This window comes from Idiotropiscis lumnitzeri, chromosome 7 (assembly GCF_059441095.1).
Source record: "Idiotropiscis lumnitzeri isolate Australia: NSW breed Sydney's pygmy pipehorse chromosome 7, RoL_Ilum_1.0, whole genome shotgun sequence".
Taxonomy (NCBI): Eukaryota; Metazoa; Chordata; class Actinopteri; order Syngnathiformes; family Syngnathidae; genus Idiotropiscis; species Idiotropiscis lumnitzeri.
Genome location: NC_142397.1, coordinates 21,587,775 through 21,613,644, shown reverse-complemented (window position 1 = coordinate 21,613,644; position 25,870 = coordinate 21,587,775). Strand labels below are relative to the sequence as shown.

The 25,870-nt window shown below is 41.0% G+C and overlaps 1 protein-coding gene across 1 annotated transcript in view; it reads left to right on the top strand.

Moving 5' to 3' along the window:
- Positions 1–566: 566 nt before the first annotated feature.
- nlk2 (nemo-like kinase, type 2) overlaps positions 567–25,870 on the top strand; it is a 37,223-nt gene continuing 11,919 nt past the window's right edge. Inside the window, exons 1-6 of the mRNA XM_088300987.1 lie at positions 567–2,263; positions 16,196–16,325; positions 18,188–18,243; positions 21,802–21,908; positions 22,022–22,107; positions 24,809–25,018. Coding sequence (XP_088157113.1) covers positions 1,833–2,263; positions 16,196–16,325; positions 18,188–18,243; positions 21,802–21,908; positions 22,022–22,107; positions 24,809–25,018 — 1,020 coding nt within the window. The 5' untranslated portion in view covers positions 567–1,832. The remainder of the gene's footprint in view (positions 2,264–16,195; positions 16,326–18,187; positions 18,244–21,801; positions 21,909–22,021; positions 22,108–24,808; positions 25,019–25,870) is intronic.

Here is a 25,870-nt window from a genome sequence, read left to right as displayed (position 1 = left end):
AATTTTGTGAAGTCATAGGGAATACTCCAAAGACTGTAAATCAAAGTGTTTAGTACATTCGCATTTTTAATTGAGGTAGATAAATGAGCTGACTCACATATTAATTCATGGTTAATTTACCATTTTGAGAGGAAACCTAACTAATGAAATTCAAAGAAAAGAAAAGAAAGAAAGAATCGCAAAAATAAATTGCAGTTGTAATAATGAGCGGGGAAAAAGTCGTATTAAGATTATTTCACAAAATCTTTCAACCCCAACAGATATGTAAACATTTCCATATCTATGAAAAGTTGGTTGTTTTGAGCAAAAACTAAATTCAATATTCATAGATGTCAACATAGTATCAAACAGATTGTACTGACGTACAAAAACCGTGACTCTTAATTTAGTCAGTGATACGTTTAACACCTTCGTAAAAGTGCCTTTGCTCTACTTTTATGCTTCAAAGGCACACAAGAACGCAGTAATATCGCTGTCACGCAGCCCGCACAAGCCATTGGTTCGCTGGAGTGTCAATCAAGTAGTTTACAGCCACATCATGACGCTGCTGTCGCCGATTGGTTGGTCGCCCACCATAATCTCACTGTCCAGTTATCGAGGTTCGGTTCACCATGTTGGATCAAATGTTCATCATCATTATATCGCTCTCAGTGTAACAGCGGATCATGCCGGTGACAAGTATTCGTCGTGGGCTGGAAGTGTAGTTCTGTCCCGGTGCCTTCCCGTTCCATCGATGACAACCAGACTCCGTGACACGTTCTCGAAAGAAAGGATGGATTACTGTTTTGATTTGGAGACACACTGACACCCAGGAGCTAACACTGAGCTGTCAGGTTCAGTACCGCGTTCTTTTCAGTCACATGCAAGCGTTTGAAAACATTTGACTTTTTCGTAACACCATCCAGTGGCTCTGGGGCGAACTTTGTCGAGACCAAGAGGACAGCGTGTGTGTTAGAAAAGCCAAAGACTGTCGATGGGGGAAGTAAGTTGCCAGTCAGCCCGCCTGCGAAGATTTCTCTCCTGCTATTTTGATCCATGCTCGATGCTTGTTCGCTGTCAAAATGTGGAGGATTTCCGAGAAGGCGTCCAGCTCTGTAGTTCTGTGTAATATGTGAGTGAGGTGGGTCACTAAGGCCTGGGCCTGCCTGCCTGCTGTAGTGGGGCCTGGGGGAGGATACACCTCTTCTGTACCGGATCAGCTGCGATAATTAGGGCTCGGAGATTACCACTGTTTACGGAGTAGCTATTTGGCCTGCACACACTTCCACTTCCGCGCAGAGGGAGGCTTTCGTTTGCAATAATTGATGCGATTTTCAGGCAGCCTGGAGCACAGGTGGCAGGAACGGCAACAGTGCTGGACCAGAGCGTCTGGCAAACTTGGACACTTCAAAAAGATGAGAGCTCGTTTTCCCATGTGACAAGCGTCAGACCGCACTGTAAGGACGCAGACTTTAATCAGCAGGGAGGGGGGGGGCTACCAACACGACCATGAGGGACATTTAGGGCCTCCGTGTTTATTTATTGAGGGGTGGGCGGGTTGTTTTCAGTTATTTCTTTTGGTTTTCCATTATTCGTAGTAGGTACTGGTGGTACTAGGTCTTGGTAGAAGTAAGACACTTGTGTAGTCATATTTTCTCGTCGGTTATTCCTAGATTAACCAGAATGGCTGATACGGAGACAGTCGAAGAATCTAAACCCCCAATAGTGCTGTCTTTATGTTCTCTCTAAGTTTCAATGATTGTACTGTTAGGAGCCTGGTAACCACTATAATTACTTTGACTTGGATTTAGTGAGTGACTCTTTGTGGCACAACAGCTTCAAATGTTACAAAAATGATGGCTGCATATAATGGTGGCTCCTCAGCCGTGGCTGCCCATCACCCTCATCACCACCACCAGCTGCAGCATCTCCCACCTCCACACATGCATCACCATCACCACGTGGGCCAACACCACTTGCAGCATCCAGGCTCCGCCGCTGCCGTTCACACCATCCAACAGCACACCTCAACTGCTGCCGCCGCCGCTGTGATGCTCAACCCCGGTCAGCAGCAACCTTACTTCCCCTCTCCGGCCCCTGGACAGGCCCCCGGGCCCGCGGCGGCCGTGGCTCCAGCCCAAGTTCAAGCTGCCACTGTCAAAGCTCACCATCATCACCACCACCACCACCACCATCAGCAGCAACAGCACACACACCACTTGCAGCAGCACCTTGATATAGAGCCTGACAGGCCTATTGGCTATGGTGCATTTGGTGTTGTCTGGTAAGTACATTTTGATGTTAAAGTCACATTAATGGCAGGCCTTTCCATAGATCTTAAGTACACATCCATCACACATTGAGGTATAATTCGTTCCACTACAAACACCCCTCCAAAAAATACTATTTAGCCCCTCATCAGTAACCAAAATATTAGAAGTATGTCCAACAGTTAACATTGTATACCTACACCACTGCTTGCATAAACTACACTACATTGGATCCCCACATAATTGTGGTTTGCCACCCACAAATTCATCTGTTTGTGGAATTTCTATCCAATGTTTGGAAAAATATATATATTTATGGCCGTCAAGCTTATTGGCCTTGTCCCTTTCCCCTGCATATAGTGGGGTTCCACTGTATTGTTTCAAGTTGTAATATCACCAGTTACCACTAGATGGCAGACATCTAGGATTAGTAGCGCTTGCTTGTATAGACTTATACTACAAGACGAGTAAACCTAATATTTTTTGAAGATTTGGAATAACATGCAGGACAAACATTGCTCCTGAATAAAATACAAAAAAATGCCATAGTTGATATTTGTGAAAAAATGTGCAAAATGAGTCAATTTTTGCCATCCATGATTGATAATTTTAATGCAAAAGAGCCCTTTGTGCTGGGAAAAAATACTGGAGGCCTATGTTGTTATTCAGTTGTTTGTTGTTGGGTTAGGATAGTAGATCATTTATACATGCATCGCAAAATGTGTTATCAAAAATGAAATGTTTCAAAATACATGCATAAGTTCAAAATACGTGCTTATTTTGAACATATGCATGTATTTTGTCAATAATTGAATAGATATGTTTTTGGCATAAATCTTGTTAGGAAGTGTGTGGTCCTATTTGGACCCCCAGTCGTACTGATGAAAATTTGTGGCTCCTTCAGCATTTAAGTTGCCTATCCCATTGTCTAAATAATAATGTTTTTTTCTTTATAACAAACATCTATGAGTTGTTTCCTCCCAGTTTGTAAATGATAGATCGTCCACAAAGCTCACAGTGTCCTCAAATCAACACATTTACATTTCAGTTTGAAATTGGCATAATTTATAGTTAAACAGCAATTCTGTCCTCCACATTTTGACCAGCCTGACCAGTTCAAGGTCTACGCCGCCTCTCGCCCGAAATCAACTGGAATAGGCTCCAGCAGACCCGTGACACGAGTGAGCACAAGCGGTTCAGTTAATAAATTAATGAATGAACATACTAAATGCATTGGGATTATTGGAAATATAGTCAAATTTTCAGTAATCTGCACAAAATAATAACGTTCATCAAAATATTACATTGTGAATAATTGGTAGTGATACGATTCAAAGCTCAAAATAGCTTTTCTTTGTAGAGAAATTATGCCAATGACTGACTTAATTTGAAGGCCAATCTAGTCATTTTAAGGAGTGTTTCATTTCTTTGATAATATTTTTGCAGGTAAACTCCAGGGATCTAAAGCAAGGGTTGTATTAAACAATCCAAACTTGATATAACAAGGAGGTTGAATTGTAGGGCTGCAGCTAATGAATATTTCAATATTAAAAAATTGTCATGTATTCAGATAAAGATTCAGATGTTTTTACTTGATGCATTTCACTAAACCGACCAACCAGTTGGTTTCCTTTTTTTTAATATAATCAACAGGTTTTATTTCTTCAAATCGCATTGTATTTGATTTTCTAGAAATAAATGTAAACTTAGCATCTCTTGTCTCAAAACCTGAGGCATTACAATAATAAAACACCTTTAACAGCCTTTGTGCTATGTAACTTGAGCAGCTTCTCCTTTAGAATGCACTGTAATACAGTAGTTTATGGCTGTGGCAATGCGTTTACAGTATGATCTTAGGCCAGCAAGCTTGGATTAAGATACATTCTTTATACTAATAGAAGTTTCGGAAGTGTACAACTTAAAATGAAGACTCCTTGAGAGTAAACAGATGAAAGTGTGAACTTTATTAAATGTTAATGTTCTCATCAATTTTAGTAAAAGTGTTTAGATGATTCACTTGCTAGATAATAATAGGTCCAAATATTTAAGGACTTTATCTGGGGAAATAGAGAAATGTTCTCACATTTTCACTTTTTAGTTGATGAGAAACATTATAATATTCAAAATGATGGATGGGAAATATTAGTAGGCCATTTTAACGGTTCTGCTTAAGTCCTTTTTTTGCAGCTGCAGTTGTTGTGAAAGAGCTGTATAAATAAAATTGGATTGTATTCAGGCTGGAATTTCTTTGAGTTGTCGTGGCAAATGCAGACTATAGCGCGCTTGTAGACTTTGCACAAGTGGAACCAGTTGATCGTGATATGTGGCTAAGACATGTGGTTAAGAGTTTACGCAGAAATGATCAAGTGGATCGATATTGGTTGATATTTAGCATTTTATGCATTGCATTTCACTCGAATGCCGCGATTCACGCAAGCGATTAAAATTATGTCATTGATTGGCTCTGCGGAATAAGATGTTACAGCAAACACAACCTGGTCCAGTCCAGAGTCACTGTCATAATAAACCCCAAAAATCTGATCTTGTTGCACTTCATGACCCCTCCCCAAAAAAGCGTCCGTGCACGCCGCGTCCTGATTGATTGATTTGCCTGATTGATGCTAACGGCACAGGATTATTTAAAGATTGTGAGCTGGCTAATTTACAATTCCAATGCGCTTACCTTATTGTGGGCTTATTATGGTCTTATTCGTCTCCTTCTTCTTTGCTCATTCTTGTTCTTCTCCACAAATGAACCCTATGTGTTGTTTCATGTTGATAAAGTCAGCCAATCTCAAACACGCCATGCTGCCAACTGCTGCTATATTCAACCTATCTGTCGCAATTACTCCGCATTTTACGTAGAACAACATAACATTTCACTCACCCCGTAAGATGAGCAAATCACCTTTTTGTGCACCTCGGGGTCGACACGGAAAAGTCAAACAATATTACCCAATGCAAGCAAGTACGCACAGTTGGTAGCGGCACTTTCGATGTGTTCGGAGGCAATTTTTTTCGTTTGCCCCTTTGGCCGTGACCACATCACATGCCACGGGGCCGATTCGTGGGACTAAAATCCACCTCCGGCCATGATTAATTAAACCCCTTTTTTAGAATTAGTCGTCCCCCGCTTCCCAAAATGGATGTCTGGGCAGGCCGGAGGGCCGGGCCGTTCCGTTGCCGGGACTGACTGCCCAGCTCTGCCAGGAAGTAATTGTGTGGCCTAAACAGCTATTGAAATCAAGGTAGCAAAGGTTTTGGCATAAGCCCTGGCAACTTGAATGAGTGGTGATGTTCATGAATTTGTTTTTCATTTATGTCAGAGAGGAGGTGTTATAAACATTACATATTAGGTTTTTGTTTGTCAGTTTTTTTTTTATTTCTTTTATTGGGGGTTCAAATGGTTTTTTTTCCAATGCGTTTTTGCCATGACGGAGGTTGACTGTTGAGTAAATATACAAGTTGTTCTGATAGAATCGATGATCAGGTATGTGTTTTTTTTTTTTTTTTTTTTTTTTTTTTTTTCAAACCTTCTGTTTGCTGTTCGATCTCCAAAACCCCGATCGCGTAATGTCTAATGAAGACTTTATGTTGACATATCAGGATGTGAAAGAAGATTTGGAAGGCTTTGAAATGTAGTGGATGGATAATTACCACCTTATTACTGACACCAGTATTTCCAGTGACCAGATCCAAGACACTCCGACTAGGGCAAAGATGTCAAAGTGGTCTCACATGACTGCAGAAGAGAGGAAAACTTTCGTTGGCAAGGTATTGGTATGGTGCTTATTGTGCTTCCAGCGCAAAGACATTACTGGAGATGGAACAAGAATGTCTTCACGGCGCAGTTTCCCTACCACATTTCCTGGCCGGGGCAGGTTTGTGGCAATATGGAGGTAAGACAAGTAATACTACTGATCGATTGTGTGGTTGAAATGATATAAAAATAGCTGACTGTCTTCTATTAGTTAACGTTTCATTGATTTTTCATAAATAGTATGTACATGTACTAATAATACTAATAACTATAATAACATAGGTTAATAAATGTGCTATTTATATTTTGTATCGTGTGTAACATCTTGCTTAAAGACTTAATGGGAAATATAGTAGACGTATTAGTAGCAGTGCTGCCCAATATTGGAAAAAACATGATATATGTTCATGTGTGTGGTGAATAGTGCAATATTGATATTGCGATATTTAAACATGTACCGTAAGAAATGACATTTTTATGATTTAATGAAAGAAATGGTTTTTGTATGTGGCAAAATGAGCATGCTGAATGTATTCTTAGCTAATCACTTGTAACAGTTTTCAATGTTTCCTATATATGTATTTTTAAATTATTTAGTGTGAACAGTGCTCTTCGATACTGTTCTCCGATTGGATGGGGATGCAGATTTTTTTGTTTATCCTTGTCCTTTTTTTTTCGCATGTTCAATAAAGCAGAGGGAAAAAATGTTTGCACCTGATTGGTCCGAATCAGGCAAAAGTATACTATTCAATATAGAATTTAATGCATGTCCTTGCGATATGCATATTGCATGGGGCTTTATTGCAATGATATTGATATTTTTGGATATATTGTGCAGTCCTAGTATGCAAAGTATTTTCATCCAGTCATCATACAAATGTAAACATTGTCTTATAGTCTTATCTAATTTACAATATAGAAAGATAATATCACAATTTTTGTTATTATGCTTTTAGTGAAGGTAATTTCCTCTCTATGTCAGCATTTTCAGGTATCTACACCTCCGGAACAACCCAGTGCAGCAGAGGTCAGCAGGGATAACAAGCTCTGCAAAATGCGCTTGTTCCTAAATTACCTCACTGCCTGATTTCAGGAACTGAGGTCAATTAAGGTCAATGGCATTTTGCCCATGGATAAGTGCATGATCAACATTCTAGGGTGTCCCTCCCTCATTTTTGATTGAAACAGAACCTATGTTTAGTCACTATATTTTTATAATGAAAGTAGAAATGTTCTTGCATTGACTTTTTTTTGTTTTATTAAAGCAAGTGATGAGTGTTTCAAGTGTTGAGAAGTCTGTTTTTTTCACACATTTGGTTTGTTTATGAAGTAAGTTTATTTATTTTTTTAATATAAACTTGAGTTCATGTGAAAGCCACATCTCAGCTCTGCTTCAGGAGCTGAGATGAGATATCAATTATATTGTAGGCGTTGATACTATTAGGTGATGTTTTGCCAGATGTTTTAGGCCTAATATGGGTTAAGCTGTCAGATAATTGTGACTAATTTCAAAAGCATCACTACCGAAGACCCTGTGCAGAGCCGGTTATGAAGGAAGCTGGGTGAAAGTGTGATTAGCGGCCTGTTCATTGATGAAAATGTCAGCTTGTAGCTTTGTGAACTAATGTGAATTACTAGGCACATTAAACATTGACACTTCACATACGTGTGTCACGGTAATATGCTTAGGTCTGGCACCCTGATTGTTTATAAGGAACCCACCTGGGCGGCTGTGCCCCCCACCTTCAGTGATTTCCTGTACATTTGGCAGCTCTGTGTTTTGCCATATAAACACCCATTCATGTGAACAGAATCAATATCATATTCATGTTCAGATCAAATGCCTTCTTTTTGCTTTGCATTCTTGATTACTAAATGCTTTAGGAATTAGAGGTGAGAGTGGGGTTATTGGGGGTGGCAAAGAAGATCTGGCAGAAGAAGTTAATACGCGTTCAAATGTACAGTGGAACCTCGAAGTACAAATCAAAGGATCACTACAATTCGAGTTTCGTACAAAATGTCCACGGAAAAATTACCTCTATTTCCGTACTATTTTCGATGTACAAATGATCTTAGCATGGTCGAGCGGATGGATCTTTGTTGTAATGCTTCTCGTGCTCCACTTTCATGATGATCCAATCACAAACCATCATTGTGTTTGTGACCTGAAAAAAATAATTTCATTTTCATCCATATTTAAAGTGTGTAGGTTATTGATTAAAACAGCGTCATTTTTAATTAAGAGAATGAATGGTTAATGTCGGCGTAATCACATCATATAGCAGTCGCTGCATGTTGTCACAAGGTGAAAGTTCCACCTGCCAATCAGAGATGCCAGAAGTGGCCATGTTGAATGAATGCGAAAGCCAGTCACATGACAATAGACACTAACATTTCCCAAAGATGTAAATAAAGTGCTAAAACATCAGAATGGCCCTTAAGAGAAGGGAAACTGCTAATGATAGTGTTATTGGAAGCGCTTGTCACCATAGATGGACACCGTATTTTGCACAGCCGTCCGCCGTCCACGTCTTGGGCACCCTTCTGTCCTGGGATTTAACCCTTCGCCAAAAGTATTTAATCTTATAAATGACATTGTGGCATCCTGCTTCATGATTTCTTTTTTTAACAGAAAAAGACATGCTTCCCTGAATTCAGAATCAGAATAGCCTTTATTGTCATTGTACTGACTGTACAACAAAATTGGAGAATTGGTATGCTAAAATCAGCAAGACACATTTCATTATACAGTGAACCCTCGGTTATCGCGGTTAATGGGGACCGAGACCACCCGCAAAAACTGAAAATCCGCGAAGTAGCGGCGCACCTTCAAAAATGCTTGAAAAAAAAAAAAATATATATATATATTTATATATATATACGGGTAGAGAGAGAGAGAGTGAAATTCATGTTATAACAAAAAAAAAAAATTATTAAAACTTATTTTTGTATTCCCCAGCCATTATTTTTGTATTTATTCAATTACTTCTTTTTGTATTTATTTAATTACTTAGACTTTTACCTGCTGGTACGCCGTCCGGTGTGCCCTGTGAATGTTATGATCCTCCAGCAGAGCTGGAGGATTGAGCAGGACTCTCCAAACGCAGACACGGGGAAAAAAAGGTGGTGATACAAAGATTTTTATTATAATCACAATATAGTCAGTATCCAATAACAATCTAGGACTATGAGGGTCTATCGGCTATAATATATATAATACCAATCTATCGGCGGAAAGAACGTAAAGCGCTGGTGAAACACTCGCACCAGGAAAAAGGAATAACTATAGAACGAAAAACGCTTGCAAAAGGCAAGGAATGACTAACGAAGATTGCTTACCACGGAAGGATAAGAGGAGACCAATCATCAACAGAAAAAGAGAACAGAAAACGAGCCTAGCTGTAGCTGATAACAAAATGAAAGAAAAACGCGACAAGAAGAAACACTTGAGCAAGATAACGATCGAAGTACGGGAGCATGAGCAAGTAGTACAACAATCCGACGCCAGGTAGTCAGTGTAGGTGGATTATATAGTGAGTGTAATCGTAATCAGTGAGTGAATGGGAATCCGGTGCGGGGCTGGTGGGCGCGTCTCGCAGCACCTGACGGCATGGCGCGAGACGATCGCTGGAGGAACGCCCACACAGCTGAAAAAACAAAAACACACGCGGCATGACAGGCACAGATCATGACAGTGAAAAGAAAGGTGGCATTCTTCATTTATTTATTTATTTATTTATTCATTCATAACTGACAGCCTCGCCCCTTTTGGAGTATTTGGAGGGTGTGCTGGAGAGCGTTCCCCCTGGAGACTCCCTCGTTATGCTGGGGCACTTCAATGCTCACGTGGGTAATGAAAGTGAGACCTGGAAGGGCGTGATTGGAAGGAATAAAAGATAAAAGATAAAGATGTCCTTTATTAGTCCCACAATGGGGAAATTTGAAAATGCCCCCCCCCCAATCTGAACCCGAGCGGTGTTCTGTTACTGGACTTCTGTGCTCGTCATGGATTGTCGATAACGAACACCATGTTCAAACATAAGGGTGTCCATATGTGCACTTGGCACCATGACACCCTAGGCCGCAGTTCGATGATCGACTTTGTAGTTGTGTCATCGGATTTGCGGCCGCATGTTTTGGACACTCGGGTGAAGAGAGGGGCGGAGCTGTCAACTGATCACCACCTGCTGGTGAGTTGGCTCCGATGGTGGGGGAAGATGCCGGTCCGACCCGGCAGACCCAAACGTATTGTGAGGGTCTGCTGGGAACGCTTGGCAGAATACCCTGTCAGGAAGTGTTTCAACTCCCCCCTCGGGACGTTGTGAGTCGGTGGGGAGAATACTTCGAAGACCTCCTCAATTCTACTGAAACACCTTCCATTGAGGAAGCAGAGCCTGAAGACTCCGTGGTAGACTCACCTATCTCAGGGGCTGAAGTAACCGAGGTGGTTAACAAGCTCCTCGGTGGCAAGGCCCCAGGGGTGGATGAGATCCGCCCGGAGTTCCTAAAGGCTCTGGATGTTGTGGGGCTGTCATGGTTGACATGCCTCTACAACATTGCGTGGACATCGGGGACAGTGCCTCTGGATTGGCAGACCGGGGTCGTGGTCCCCCTTTTTAAGAAGGGGGATCGCAAGCTGTGTTCCAATTATAGAGGAATCACACTCCTCAGCCTCCCTGGTAAGGTCTACTCAGGGGTACTGGAGAGGAGGGTCCGTCGGGAGGTTGAATCTCAGATCCAAGAGGAGCAGTGTGGTTTTCGTCCTGGCTGTGGAACAGTGGACCAGCTCTACACTCTCTACAGGGTCCTTGAGGGTGCATGTGTTTTGTGGACTTGGAGAAGGCGTTCGACCATGTTCCTCGGGGAGTTCTGTGGAGCGTGCTTCGGGAGTACGGGGTACAGAGCGCCCTGATACGGGCAGTTTGGTCCCTGTACCACCGATGTCAGAGTTTGGTCCGCATTGCCGGCAGTAAGTCGGATTCGTTTCCAGTGAGGGTTGGACTCCGCCAAGGCTGCCCTTTGTCGCCGATTCTGTTCAGAACTTTTATGGACAGAATTTCTAGGCGCAGTCGAGGTGATGAGGCGATCCGGTTTGGTAACCTCAGTATTGCATCTCTGCTTTTTGCAGATGATGTGGTACTGTTGGCTTCCTCAAGCCGTGATCTCCAACTCTCACTGGAGCGGTTCGCAGCCGAGTGTGAAGCGGTTGGGATGAAGATCAGCACCTCCAAATCTGAGACCATGGTTCTCAGTCGGAAAAGGGTGGAGTGCCCTCTGCAGGTTGGGGAGGAGATCCTGCCCCAAGTGGTGGAGTTTAAGTATCTTAGGGTCTTGTTTACGAGTGAGGGGAGAATGGAGCGAGAGATCGACAGGCGGATTGGTACAGCGTCCGCTGTGATGCGTCCGCTGTATCGGTCTGTTGTGGTGAAGAGGGAGCTGTGCCAAAAGGCGAAGCTCTTGAGTTACCGGTGGTTCTACGTTCCTGCCCTCATCTATGGTCACGAGCTGTGGGTTGTGACCGAAAGAACAAGATCTCTGATACAAGTGGTTGCAATGAGTTTCCTCCGCAGGGTGTCCAGGCTCTCCCTTAAAGATAGGGTGAGAAGCTTTGTCATCCGGGAGGGACTCAGTGTCGAGCCGCTGCTCCTCCACGTTGAGAGGAGCCAGATGAAGTGGCTCGGGCATCTGATTAGGATGCAGCAAAGATGGAAGATGTGGCTGGGGAGCGGGAAGTCTGGGCTTCCCTGCTGAAGCTGCTGCCTCCGCGACCCGACCCCGGATATGCGGCGGATAATCGATGAATGGATGGAATCTCACTTATCAAAGACTGCACGATAAATCAAAATCTAATCGACATTGAGGTTTGATGTAGTGCGATTATCTAATCGCAAGACAGTGAGTTTTTTTTTATTTTTTCCTCTCTCCACCAACCTTTGGCATTCGAGTGACAGATGTATTAGCCAACCAGAATTGTCGATGCTCGGGTCTTAATAGCGCTGCCCAATTGGTGGAGTTGGCTAACACGTCTGCACTCCGGTGCCAACAGTCAGCGCAGTCCAACAATAACGCACTACGCGTGCACCTCTGTTTTTTTTCTGTCATTGCCGTGTACCGTAGTGGATGTAATGGAAGTAACTTCTGCCGCCGTAGATGAGGAGAGGGAGATGCTCGCGCTATAGACAGGCGGTACGTCAATTATTTGGACGTACAGCAGATTCGACAAAAATGAAAAAATAGTATCAGATCCAGATGCAACACAACCAACGTATTTCAACGTTTAAAACACCAAAACCGGTTTGAGTATGAATCCTGTCAAACAGACTCAAAATAAACAGATGCAGGGGAGGCAACAACTAGCGGTCATTCACGGGCTAAGCTAAGATCGCTAACAGAAGCATTCACATTTTGAAAGAAATTGGCATCGGAAAACTATCTCCTAAGTATTTGTGCGTACTCGTGGCAAGTTCTCTCTCAGAGCATCTTTTCAGCACTAATGGTAACATTGTAACCTGTGATCATGCATGTCTGATACAAGTAATGGTGAATATGCTGCTTTTTCTAGGCCCCCAAAACTAATACAATACAATATAATCGCCAGAGGAGAGCGCTTCGTACTTTTCATCAAATGGGGACATTAGTTATTTGTATTATATTGATCAAATTCTTTGTCTGAAACTAAACTGACTCACAATCGTAGTTTTGCGAGCATTGTGACAAGCTTGCGTGTGGCGTGTGGGTGTGCGCGTGCATGCGTGAGGAAGAGTGCAGTGGAGGAGATGAGCGGATATGTTGCAGTGGCGAGCGAGGAAATGAGAGACAAGTGTAAAGGAAAAGTTGAAGAGTGTATAAAATAAAGCAAGTCGAAGCAGAAATGGATAACAGTTTAATGTATTGTGAGGTATGTTCACTGTCCGCGATTGTTTTTGTCCGTCTCGCTTGCCGTACTGAGTGCCAGCGAGTCACGGAAGTGCACAATAAAGACAGACAGTGCTACAGCCTTGACATACTGCTTGGCTCTTGTTATTAATACTCCTTAATACGTATTTTACAAACAGTAGCATTTTAATGCATTTTAATGTGTAAAATACAAAAACCGCAAATCGAATCGTAATTGTAATATTGGTCTGAATAATCGCAATTAGGTTTTTTTTTCAAAACTGTGCAGCCCTACTGCGTAGCATTAAAAAAAGTATACACGTACGCCCAAAATCCCAAAATGTCGTACAGAAAAAAATCTGACCTATCAAACCGTATGCACGTACACGCACTTGTCGAACATTTTCCCTTGATAAGTCACCGAATTTGGGGAATCGTACGTACCGCCCTCTTTATGGCCAAATCCATCCACATATGGTCAATACAATCGTGGTACAGGAAAATGAATGAGCCAACCTGGCCAACGTTTTTGTGAAAGGTGAATCATGACGAGAAGGAAGGGAATATTGTTTGGTGGCCTAAATTGGCATTGTACAAAAAAAAAAACAAACACGACAGGCAGGATAGAAGGAAAAAGTGAAAGTGGTGGGACTTAAAAGGAGATTGGTGGGTCGGAAAAAAAAGTAGTACCAATCAACCACGTCTGGTGCTCGTTTGAGGACGCCGCCAAAATGTATTTTCACCGCTGAGTGTTTATTACTTTTGGCACAAGGACAATCTAATTTGTTATGTAATGTGAGTTATTGTTCCGGCAATTTTTGTAACCTGGAAGCAGGGCTTTATGCTTAGCATTTTCCCAAGGAGTACATATGCTCCGAAGTTGAAAAATCTAATAACACAAAGAATTTTAGGGCCATGATGAAAATGTAGCAAATAATGTATTTCTCCATCGTTTGTCTGGAGCCTACCCCAGCTGTCTCCGGGCAGTAGTCGGGGTACACTGTGAACTGTTTGCCAGCCAATCGCAGGGCACACAAAGACAAAAAAACAGTACACTCACAATCGTACCTAGGGACAATTTGGAGTGTTCTATGTGGGAGGAAACCCAAGTACCTGGAAAAAACACCCACGCAGACATGGAGACAACATGCAAACTCCACACAGGAAGGCCGGAGCCGGAACTGGAACCAAACCCTGCACCTCTGCACTGGCCATCATGCTAACCATTCTCCACCGTGCCGCTCATGTATATTTAACATTATTTAATTTATTTGAATATAAAACACGTTCAACAATCCAAGGTTTTTAAAGTGCAACTTATATCAGTCAGGTATAACACAATAGGCAAGCCAGTTCACAGAAGGTGCTTGAACAATGCCTGATTTTGAGCGGGCAACAAACTGCCAGGCATACCTTACAAAAAGACCCTGTTTAAAAAAGTGCTTTGAAAGTCTTGAATTTCAAATTAACTATCAAACTTGTTCAAATTCACAAACAAACAAGTCTGCTTGGCCAGTCTGTTTGGAGACAAAGAATATCATATCAGTTTTCCTCCTCGTCTTGTTCTTCGTCCTCTGTCTGCTTCGCTGCCCAGTCCATTCTCACAACTCCCGTAGCATCAGGCTCTGCCACATTTGGGTGTTTAAAATAATGACCATGAGCTTCGTAGTCATTGATTTTTTTTTTTCCCCCTCTTTCTTTTGCCAACCTCACATCAGGCATCAGAGCTATTTGTTTTGCTTTCCTACGTCCTTCCCAGTGGATAATCAATTTCTTTAAAGTGGACATTGGTTTAGCGCAGTGTTGCGTCCAAGTGGATACTCTGTCACAGCATTACGAGCACAACATAAAAAAAAGCCAATCATTTTTTGTACTGGCCAGGGTTCACCCAGCAGTCCTCTGAGAAATGACTATCAGATGAACAGCTACTGAATTGTCTGTCACTGGGGAGGCCGGCATCAAGGCCGAGACGGCTGTTCATATCGCATCTTTTCCAGATACGCTTTTCTGCTCGAGAAAGTGGGCGTGTGTTTAGACCGCAGGGGCGGTGCCGGGGTTGCTCCTCACTTTGTGAGGTAGAAAAGTGAGGACCCAGTCATTTTCTTAGATTAGGAGGGACTGGTGCTTAGAGAGAAGAAATGACCAGAAATGTCGCTAGATGGATGAATGGCGGAAAGCACCACTTTTTGGGGGTTGCTGAAATTTTTGCATTTTAACATGGCTAAAACCTCCCAAAAGGTTAGATTGCGTTTTATGGTCCCTTTAAATTTTGCCCAAAGGAAGCCATGGTTATATCAGTTCAAGTATAGTGCTGGTGATTGTGAGGGCCCTTGACTCACAGGGGTACTTAGAAAAAGTGTTTTAAATTTGCGTCATTGAAGTAGTAGGCCTCAAATATCTGGCAGTGCCTCTGTTATTGTTGGTCTATTAATTTTGAATTACCCACATTTCATTTCTTTATCCGTTATAGGATTTTATGACAAATGGGACTAATTAACTTGTTTAGGATTTTACACTAATTAAAATTCACGGCCCGTCAATAAGCCTATTCCAGTGAAAACCAGTTCAATGACAATAAAAGTAATTGCCTATTTATAGTCGTAACCTAATGTGCTAGTTGGGCTGCGTGGTAAGTTTGCATGCTCTTCGGCTGGTTGAGGCGCATTCTGAAAGATGTTTGAGTGACATAGTGCAGCCAGGGTTTTTTCGCTCCGTTTGCCATCTGTTTTCCTCGACTGATCCTATTTGAGAAGGTTTACCTAAGGGTGCTTTGAAAAGGGCTCCTGTGTGAATGCTTACTTACTCTACCGTGCTACTCACGAGGCTTCAATCTCAATATCCCTTTATTTAAATGTTGTTTGACTCATCTGTGGAAAGGTGTTCAAACCTGACCATATTTTGTACCGGGCCGCATGACTCGTCTTCCACCCACACAAAGTTAGAAGCAGATAATTCAACTCCTTCCTTCATGAAATGTCTTGAGTGCAATACTGTATACTATTTATAGTATGACCTTGGCAAGTAACTTTGTTTGCTTCAGATGTGACGAGGTTTGTTTGTTTTTTTGATCCTGCAGCCTTGCTATCAGAAATCAAAGTCACTACCATTGTAATCAACAAATTGTCCCTAGGTGTGATTGTGAATGTGAATGGTTGTTCAGCTATGTGACCCCTGCAATTGGCTGGCAACCAGTTCTGGGACTACTATTTCCATGACCCTCGTGAGGATAAGCATTCTGGATAATGAAATATAAATGCTGGCTGTTCAAAAACAATTCATTCTTACTAATAATTTTGTACTCTTCTCTTAGGTCAGTCACAGATCCCAGAGATGGAAAGCGAGTTGCCCTCAAAAAGATGCCCAATGTCTTCCAAAACCTCGTTTCTTGCAAGAGGGTGTTTCGAGAACTGAAGATGCTATGTTTCTTTAAGCATGAAAATGTGAGTACTGCCATATTACATTAAAAAAACAACATCAAACTTAAACATAAACAGACAATAAATAATAAACTTACGTTCTGGATGACATTTATATGCAGTTGTGCACTCCTTCTGCATTTGTGTATATGGCTATTTCAGATTGAACCACTCACTTAGTTATACTCCGTTATACCGTATATCATTAAAAGATTTAATTGAGCGAGCACAATTTATTGTTGTTTGAATCCTGCTCACCATATTCTTCTATTAGCCTTGAGAGAATCTTAAGATTATAATACGAGAAAAATCACTCATGGTATTTTCATGACCATAGAACACACCTGAAAGTCCCAAATTTTCTCCAAAACGGATGGGGCTCCTTATAATGCGAAGCACCATATGTGTGGACCAAGTTCCAAAATTCTGTACATGTTGTGTGAGTTTCACGCACGATCTGCCTGACTGACTAGGATCATTACACAGCGCGTGCGTGTGTGTGTGTGCGTGGGTGTGTGGGTGTGCGTGTGCGTGTGTGTGTAAAGTTGAGACCACAGTGCGCTGAACTGATTGGGCGCATTACACTTTGTATTGTGTTCGCACCCCTGTTGGTCACGGTGTGAGACAGTCACTTGACAACAGACCAGTATGTACGTGCCGGAGAAAGCTGGACAAAAGGGCAGCTGTCCACGATGTCGTAGTCTGTCTGATCATTCATGTTATTGCAAGCAAGAAACATCACAGGTTATATTAACCTTTACTCTACATGACCTCCCCCCGCTTAAAAAAATAAATAAATAAAACACGCTGCCCAAAGCACACCACTCACAACATCTCTAACCAGCATTCTGATGCTGAAGCACTATCAGAATGGTTTGCAGCACTTGGTAATATGAATTGCATGAAAGATGCATGTTTTTTGCAAATTTTATTTCTTTCATCAATTAGACCAGGGGTGGGCAAACTTTTTGATTGACGGGCCACAATGGCTTGTAAAATTTGACAGAGGGGCCGGACCAGGAGCTGATGGATGGAGTGTTTTGGTAAACTCACCTCATCGGAGAAAAAAAAATTACATTTAATTTAAATGAAAATGAACAAAACATTACAACAATATATATGTCTTTGAAAAACCACAGTATTTAGAAAATAAAACATTAACATGGTTTATTCATTTAATTTTTTCAAGTTTGGCGGGCCGGATTAAAACGTTTAACGAGCCGCATGTGGCCCCCGGGCCGTAGTTTGCCCACGCCTGAATTAGACTGTTTCATTGTTTGCTAGTATGCTGTTCAGTTGATGTTGGGTGAAAGTTTTGGTTTTGATGTAAAACCGGCATTGTGTGATCGCGCACTGTAAAGTTAACTTGTCTGATTGCACTGCTATTCAAGTTGTCACACAAGCCGTCTGAGCAGCAGCTACACTGACAATGATGAGGGCTGCCGTTCTCAATACATATGCTATTATGCTCACTAAGATATGTTTTGACATGCCTGCGTCCAATTATACAGTGCGCCCTATATGTGTGTTAAATACAGAATTTGCATCCACAACTGAGATTGCGCCCTATATTGTGGTGCGTCCTATGGCCATGAAAATACGGTACTGCTCCTGTGTGTTGTGTCAATAGTCCTAGTGCACTAAGCTTAAAATGCTATGAAAGAAATGAAGCTGAAGAGCAGCATTCACTTTGATTTCATAACTAATGGACTTGCTGTGATTTTTTTTAAATTAAAAGATTACCAAGACTACTTGATGTTTGAACAACATTTTTAGCATTCTTAACTTTGGCATTACAAAAATGAACATCAGATTCAAAGTATCGGTTTTGATAGGATAGTTTGTATCCAATCATTGCACGTTCACTTTGAATGCTCTCTCCTCAGGTGCTCTCCGCTCTTGACATACTGCAACCTCCACACATTGACTACTTTGAAGAAATGTATCCTTCACTTTTACAATTGCCTTCATCTTGTCTGTCTTCAACAGAAAATTTAAAGAGGATATTTTAGTGCGGGGTACGTTTCCTGTCTGTTTTAGATCTCTCCCTACTCCAAACACTCCTGATTTAAACGATCAGCACATCAACAAGCTCTGTAGAAGTCTGAAGCAATCCTGATCATTTTTGTTAACCACAACAGGCTGGTCTTTAGTCGCTTACTTGAACGTCCCAAAGCAATGACCACTTGTAGGTGTGCCTGCTGAAAGTGAATACTGTAAAGTCCTACTTAACTGACGTGATCCTTCTTGGGTTTAAGCTTTTGGATTAGTTCCAGCATCTGTCACATGTGACGAACTGATGACATGTACAGTTAAGTAAATTGAATTAAAAAAATGTTTTTTTAATGTTAAAGATACGTTGAAATGTCAAATGTGTGTGCCCAAGTGTGTGTGTATCTCTCTCTCTCTAGCTCTCTCGCTCTCTCTCTCTCTCTCTCTCTCTCTCTCTCTCTATATATATATATATATATATATATATATATATATATATATATGATCTAAATGGATTAATTTTTACAGGCACTTTTTTCTTAGAAACAATTCTCAAAACATTCACAGTACATTTAGTTATAAGGACAACACTCCAACAGTGTTGGTTTGCAAGGCCCAGTGGTAACTTAAGCAGGCTGTTTTGTTCTGAGATGATGTGCTAATGTACAGCTAATATGGTATAGTGTTTGAATTTGGCTTAGCAAGTTATGCAAATTATTTCTGAAGTAAATAGAACTGAGTTAACTGAGTTTAATCGCATGATATTTTTTTTTAAACAAAAAAACACACCAAACCGAAATGGTTGAATCGATCATTGTTGACTGTTTTCAAAAAACGTTCCACCCCTCGTATATACAGTATTACAACAATTTACAACAATACTTAATCATGTTTACAATTTCATATATACCAATGGCTCGAAATGAGCGGTTTCTCATCGCCGTTTGTGGGACAATACTTAGATTTTCCCCCTCATTGAAACGTACTAAATAGCAAAACTACAAACCACAGATTTTGTTGTGCTGGGCACATGCATGTTAAGGTTGCCGCAACACCCTTACATCACCTACAGTGGAGCAGTTCTTTGCTGCATTGTTTAGGAAACCCCTACATCTGTTAGCCAATCAGATAACAGTGATGTTACAGTATTAGTGTATCATATAGACTGTATTTTTATGTCTTGCTGTCTCTCTCGCGGGAAGCCCGAATATGTTTTTGGTTTGTATAAAACTTCCATGCAGGCTCTTATTTGCAGCATCATGTTATGGATCGCCCCATAACCAGCAGCAGAGACTAGTGTTGTATTCGTCAACGATGACGACGACCAACATATTTTGTTAACGCCCCTTTTTTTCATGACAATAACGAGACGATGACGAGCTAAACGAGGTTCTTTGATGAAGAAAACATGACATGATGTACATTAATTTTCGCTGACGAGACGGGACGAAATTCTTAGTGTGTGGTTGGTCAGACGATCCAAATTTATGTCATCCCTTGCTATTGTACACGTAATCTGTATTTCAAAAAGTTGCAATGAAGTGCAACCTACCCTTTGTTTGCGTACACCCACCACCGGGACAGTACATGCGCCGCACACACCATTGCACACACCGGCACAACAAAACACAGACACGGCTGCGGCCATTAAAAAAAAGAAAAAAAACGCCTATGGTCATTCGTCTCGGCTCATAGACACTGACACGCTTTCCTTTGACGGACCACGGTGACAGTAACACTTGATGGGCTACTTTGTTCTGATAACAGCAAGCTGTTACCAGTAAAAAAGATATGTTTAATAGTTTGTAGTTGTACTACTGTTAAAACAAGTCTACTACAAATCTCTGTTGTTAAAATCTTTTTGTTTGGTTTATTTATGTTGCTTTAAGTGAACTAAAGCCACACCAGTTGCCAAATAAAATGTTTTGGTTCTCGGCATATTTTGGAGCAATGACCCTTGATTCCACTGTTACCACTGTTTGTAATGCATAATCCTTATTAGTAGTCGATCAGGAAGTCTTTGCTAATCGGTGGAAACCTTGAATGCCTCGTTTGAACTAAAACGGACTAAAACCTTTTTGAGTTTTCGCTGCATAAACTTACGAAAAATAGACCAAAACTTTTTTGGGGGCGTTTCCGTTGACTAAAATAATCACAAATAGCAATGATTAAATGTGATTAAAACTAATAAGCATTTTCGTCCAAATGACTAAGACTAAATCTAAAATGCCTGCCAAAAATAACACTCGCAGAGACTCTCCAATCTTGAAATGTTATGGCAGAACCTCACATGCTGCAAGTGTGCATAATACAGTAGAGGCTTGCACAGTTCATTTCGTCCCATCTCAATTATACCCCACCCCTGTAATGCTAACGCAATGGAGGCGGCGCGGTGTTGGGACAAGCGGAGTGGTGTGTTTCAGGGCTGGAATCTGCAATGGAAAAGAAGCTCATGTGGGTCACCACTTGAAGGCCGGGTGCATTGTAAAGTGGGCTGCGCGCTGAGGCAGGCAGTCAAGATCCACAGCTACAGAAGCTTGCTCTAGGGACGTTGAACATTACCTCTTTGGTGGAGAAAGAGTTTGAGCTAGTGTGCACGTTCGAGAGGTTTTGACTTAAAAGTGTTGGTGAGGAAGTAAATGTATACTCTGCTACAATGCAACAGCTGCCATGAATCATCTGATGTGCTTCATTTTGTAGTCTTGTAGTAATACAGTGTTTTGTTCTGTTATCACACCTTTTCTATATTATAATCAAGACCACGTGGCACTGTTTATGCAACATAGGCAATGTTGGTATAAATCAAATGGATAACCGATTAAGAGTGGACAGACATAACAATCACGCTCATATTGTGACACCATTATACAGTGGGAAATGAGCCCACATGGCCTGCGCTGTAGTCAGGCGGGTAGTCACACTGTTATGTCAATGACATACTGTAACTTTGAAAATACAGGCACGACGACTAACTTGAATTGTCATTTCGACGTTTCGGGTTATGGTTAGGGAAGGCTGGAGCCTCTCCATACACCCCGTATTGGTTATCGCCCATTCACAACAGATTCACACTCACATTCACACCTAAGGCCAAATTAGAGTCCTCATTGAACTTAGCAATGATGTTTTTGAAATGTGGGGGAAACTCGAGGATTCGGAGAAAACACGCAAGCAAACGGGGAGAAAATGCAAACTCCCCACAGGAAGGCCGAAGCTCAGATGCAAATCCTTCACCTCAGAACTGTGAGGCGGAATCGCTAACCACTCGACCAATGCTTGATCCCCACTAATCAGATTGAATTTCACTAGCATTTAAATAATGTCAGCAGACATTATAAGATGAAGTTTGGACAGATTACATTGTGGTATTTATGTCCATTATTTGGGCGAAACTGGCCGGTGTTTGAACAATAAATGTACTCTCTTGTTAGATAATAAGGCTTGGCGGTCTTCTGTTCTTATGTTCTTGGTTACGTTTTATATTTTACCTTCACTTCCAACTGGTCAGATATGTAGTGACTGAACTGATGCAAAGCGACCTCCATAAGATCATCGTGTCCCCCCAGCCCCTGAGCTCAGACCACGCCAAAGTTTTTCTCTATCAGATTCTACGAGGTAGGATTTTGCAGTTATTTTTAGTTCTGATTGGTGATATTGACGTTATTAATTATGACATTGATGATGTGAATCTATTTTACCATGCCATTTTTGTGATCAACTATCAACAGGACTGAAGTACCTTCATTCCGCTGGCATTCTTCACCGAGACATTAAACCTGGCAACCTCTTGGTCAACAGCAACTGCGTACTGAAGGTGCGTGTTATGTGACGCAATTATTAGAAAAGACAAGGAACAGTGGGAATAACATTATTATTTTTGCTGTAAAATGAAACCATCTGAGTTTGAAATTGAAGATTTAATGGGGGAGATCAACAGCCCAGGTTGTATTTCCAGGTTCAGTATTTTCATCTGCGTCCAAGTCCAATGAAGTTGAGACGTTGTGTTAAACATACTGTAAATAAAAACAGAATCCAATGATTTTTTTCAAATCATGTTCAACATATTTTTAATTGAATACAATACAATGACAAGTTAATGTTCAAACTGATAAAATTCATTCAATCATTAACTTGGAATTTTATGGTTGTGACACATTCTTGTAACAACATTCAATAATGTTTTGCAAAGTGAGGACACCAAGTGTTGAAATTATGAAGGTGCAATTTGTTTCCATTATTGCTTGATGTACAGCTTCAGTTGTCCAACAGTCCCATCTCCGTTGTTGTATTTTACACTTCATAATGCACCACACATTTTCAATGCGCGACAGGCAGGCTAGTCTATCAAGCGCACTCTTTTTCTACGAAGTCGCACTGTTGTAACACGTGCAGAATGTGGTTTGGCATTGTTTTGCTAAAATAAGCAAGGGCGTCCATGAAAAATATGTGGCTTTGATGGCAGCATATGTTTCTCCAAAACCTGTCTATACCTTTCAACATTATTGGTGCCTTCACAGATGTATAAGTTACCCTTATTATTGGCACTCGCGCAGCCCCAAACCTGCACAAATGCTGGCTTTTGAACTTTGCGTCCATAACAGCCCGGATTGTTCTTTTCCTCTTTGGCCTCGTTGATACAAATTCCACAATTTCCTAAAAGAATTTGAAATGTGGACTCGTCAGACAGACCACAAAACAATTTTCAACTTTGCGTCAGTCCATTTTAGATGAGCTCGGGCCCAGAGAAGCTGACTGTGTTTCTGGGTGTTGTCAATAAATTGCTTTTGCTTTGCATAATAGAGTTTTAACATGCATTTAGGATGTAGCGCCCAACTATATTTCGGACATTTGTTTTCTTAAGTGTTCCTGAGCCCATGTGGTGATATCCTTCACACATTAATGTCGGTTTTTGATGCAGTGCCGCGTGAGTGATCCAAGGTTACCGGCATTAAGTGATGGTTTAGGGCCTTGCCGCTTATATGCAGTAATTTCTCCAGATTCTCTGAGCCCTTTGATGATATTATAGACTGTAGATGATGAAATCCCCAAATTCCTTGCATTTGTACGCTCACAAAGAGGTGAACCTCGCCCCGTCTTTGCTTGTGAATGACTGAGCATTTCAGGGAAGCTCCGTTTATACCCAATCATGGCACCCACCTGTTCCCAATTAGACTGTTCTCAGGCGGGATGTTTCAAACATGTGTTTGAGCATTACTCAACTTTCTCAATCTCAAAATCAAAAGAATCCCACCTACAAAGCTTCAACAATTCATGTCTTCAGTTCCCAAATGTTGATTGAATATTGTTAAAAGAAAAGGTGAACGTGCATTTTTGGAAGTTGTTGCAGCCAGAAGGTTCCAAGCTCCTGATTATTTGCTCAAACAATAACGTTTGTCAGTTTGAACATTAACTATTTTGTTTCAGTAGTGTGTTCAATTAAATATAGGTTGAAGATGATTTGCAAATCATTGTATTCTGTTTTTATTTGCACATATCGGTAACTCAAGGGTGTGAACCATTGATTATTACCAACTTTTTTGATTGTTGTGTTTTTTTGAAGGCATACGTCAGAAGATGCAAATCCCTTACTGCCAAGAAGCATTGTTAGGCCAGGCAGAAACTTGCCAGACTATAAGAAATGAGACTCAACATTTTTGGACATGATTTTTAGGGATCAATGAGACAAGATTAACCTTTACCACAATGATGTAAGGGACAAATTGGAAAAAGAGTATCTGGTCATGATCTTACGAGCTTACAAGCTGATCTGTGTGCTTGTGGGACTGGTTCAATAATCTCCATGGCACATGATGGCATCAAGAGTGAACTCGGAAGACTATAGATTTATGTGCTTGCTAATTGTTTCCTAGTTTAGGGAAGGTATAACCAAACTGATCAGAAGTGCCTTATCATTCGGCGAGATAGGCCGAGTCAATCTTGAGACTTTGCATTTAGCAGACACATTTTTATTATTTAGCTTTCGACTCAACATGAGACTGTCGCTGTTCTGCTGTTCTACTGATATATATTGGTTGTCTTTTAATTTGTATGCTAATTTCCTGCTAATTTATATTACACCATATGGAAAGCGCTTTGTTAAGCTCCAGCTGTTGTGAAATGCACTATAAACTAAGTTGTATTGTATTGTATTGCATTTACTGAAATGGAGACAGAACGGAGCAAACCCCCTATATAAATTACTGAAAGGTGAAAGTAATAATGAAATAAAAATGTCAAGATTTCTTTAGGATGTCACATTATTGCAAGCAACGCATATGCAACTAAATGTCATATTCACTATGTTTCATTTCTGTTGTATCACATTTGCTGAACTATAAATTGACCTGTTGAATGAGTTTTTATAAATGATTACCTTACCATGTCTATCAGAATCAGTTGGGAAAAACCTGGAATTGAAAGCTGGAAAGTTTTTTTCTTTGTGTTGCTTCAAATTCAAATGTTTGCAGTCAACAGCAAAACTAATGGAATTGAGATTTAGAATTATTTTGTTTCAGATCTGTGATTTTGGCCTTGCACGAGTAGAGGAGACTGATGAGTCGCGGCACATGACTCAAGAAGTGGTGACACAATATTACCGAGCACCAGAGATTCTGATGGGGAGCCGTCACTACTCTAACTCCATCGATATCTGGTCTGTGGGCTGTATCTTTGCTGAGCTGCTGGGGCGAAGAATTCTCTTTCAAGCCCAGAGTCCCATCCAGCAGGTAAACAATGGAAGATAAGATACAAATTGTGTTCAATTTATTATGCATATTGAACTTAACGGAAATAAACAATTGCATTTGCTCAATCTCAGACAGGTTTGATAGTTTCCCTGCTGAGTCGTACTAATTAATTCCTAATGGGGTTGTTCCTTCTGTTCAAGTCTGTTTTTATGCTCAATGACACACAATGAATAGGGAGATCTTTCTGTTGATAAAAAGCACAAAATAGAAAAGAAAACAAAGTACTCGTTCGGTTAGAAATTTTGTGTGCGACTCAGAGAGGGAGTTGATTTATTTGGATGAAAGCTTATTAACGAACGTTTCTGTCAGATAAATACATTTATTGAAAGAGCAGTTGTTAAAAGGTCAAAGCAATGAATTACAGTGGGCTGTGAAATGCAAGACTATTTTTTAACAGTAGACGCGAAGGTGTCAGAAATACCATTGACGTTTTTGCTGCTCTGGTTATAAAAAAACAAAATGCCATGGTGTGGCCTCCATTATCCCCAATTCTCAACTCTATTGAAATCCATCCTTAAAAAAAAGAACATTAGGGGTGCACTGAACAGCAATATTTTGGACCTTCAAACTGCAACTCTTGCATCCTCCAATGAGGTGCACGAATTGCGTACTCTCCCTGGACTCACAATTGCAATGGATGGGAATTAATATTGATACGGTGATATTGAGGAGAGCATCTCGACAGTAGTCAGGAAGCAGGTAGGCATTTCTTCAACATCTGATTTCTTTCAGTGCTCAACTTCACAGGTAAGACACTCTAAACTCAAGGAAAACAAAGTTAACCAATGATTAAAAGACAGGAGTGGTCAATAATTGGATACTTCCCTTATA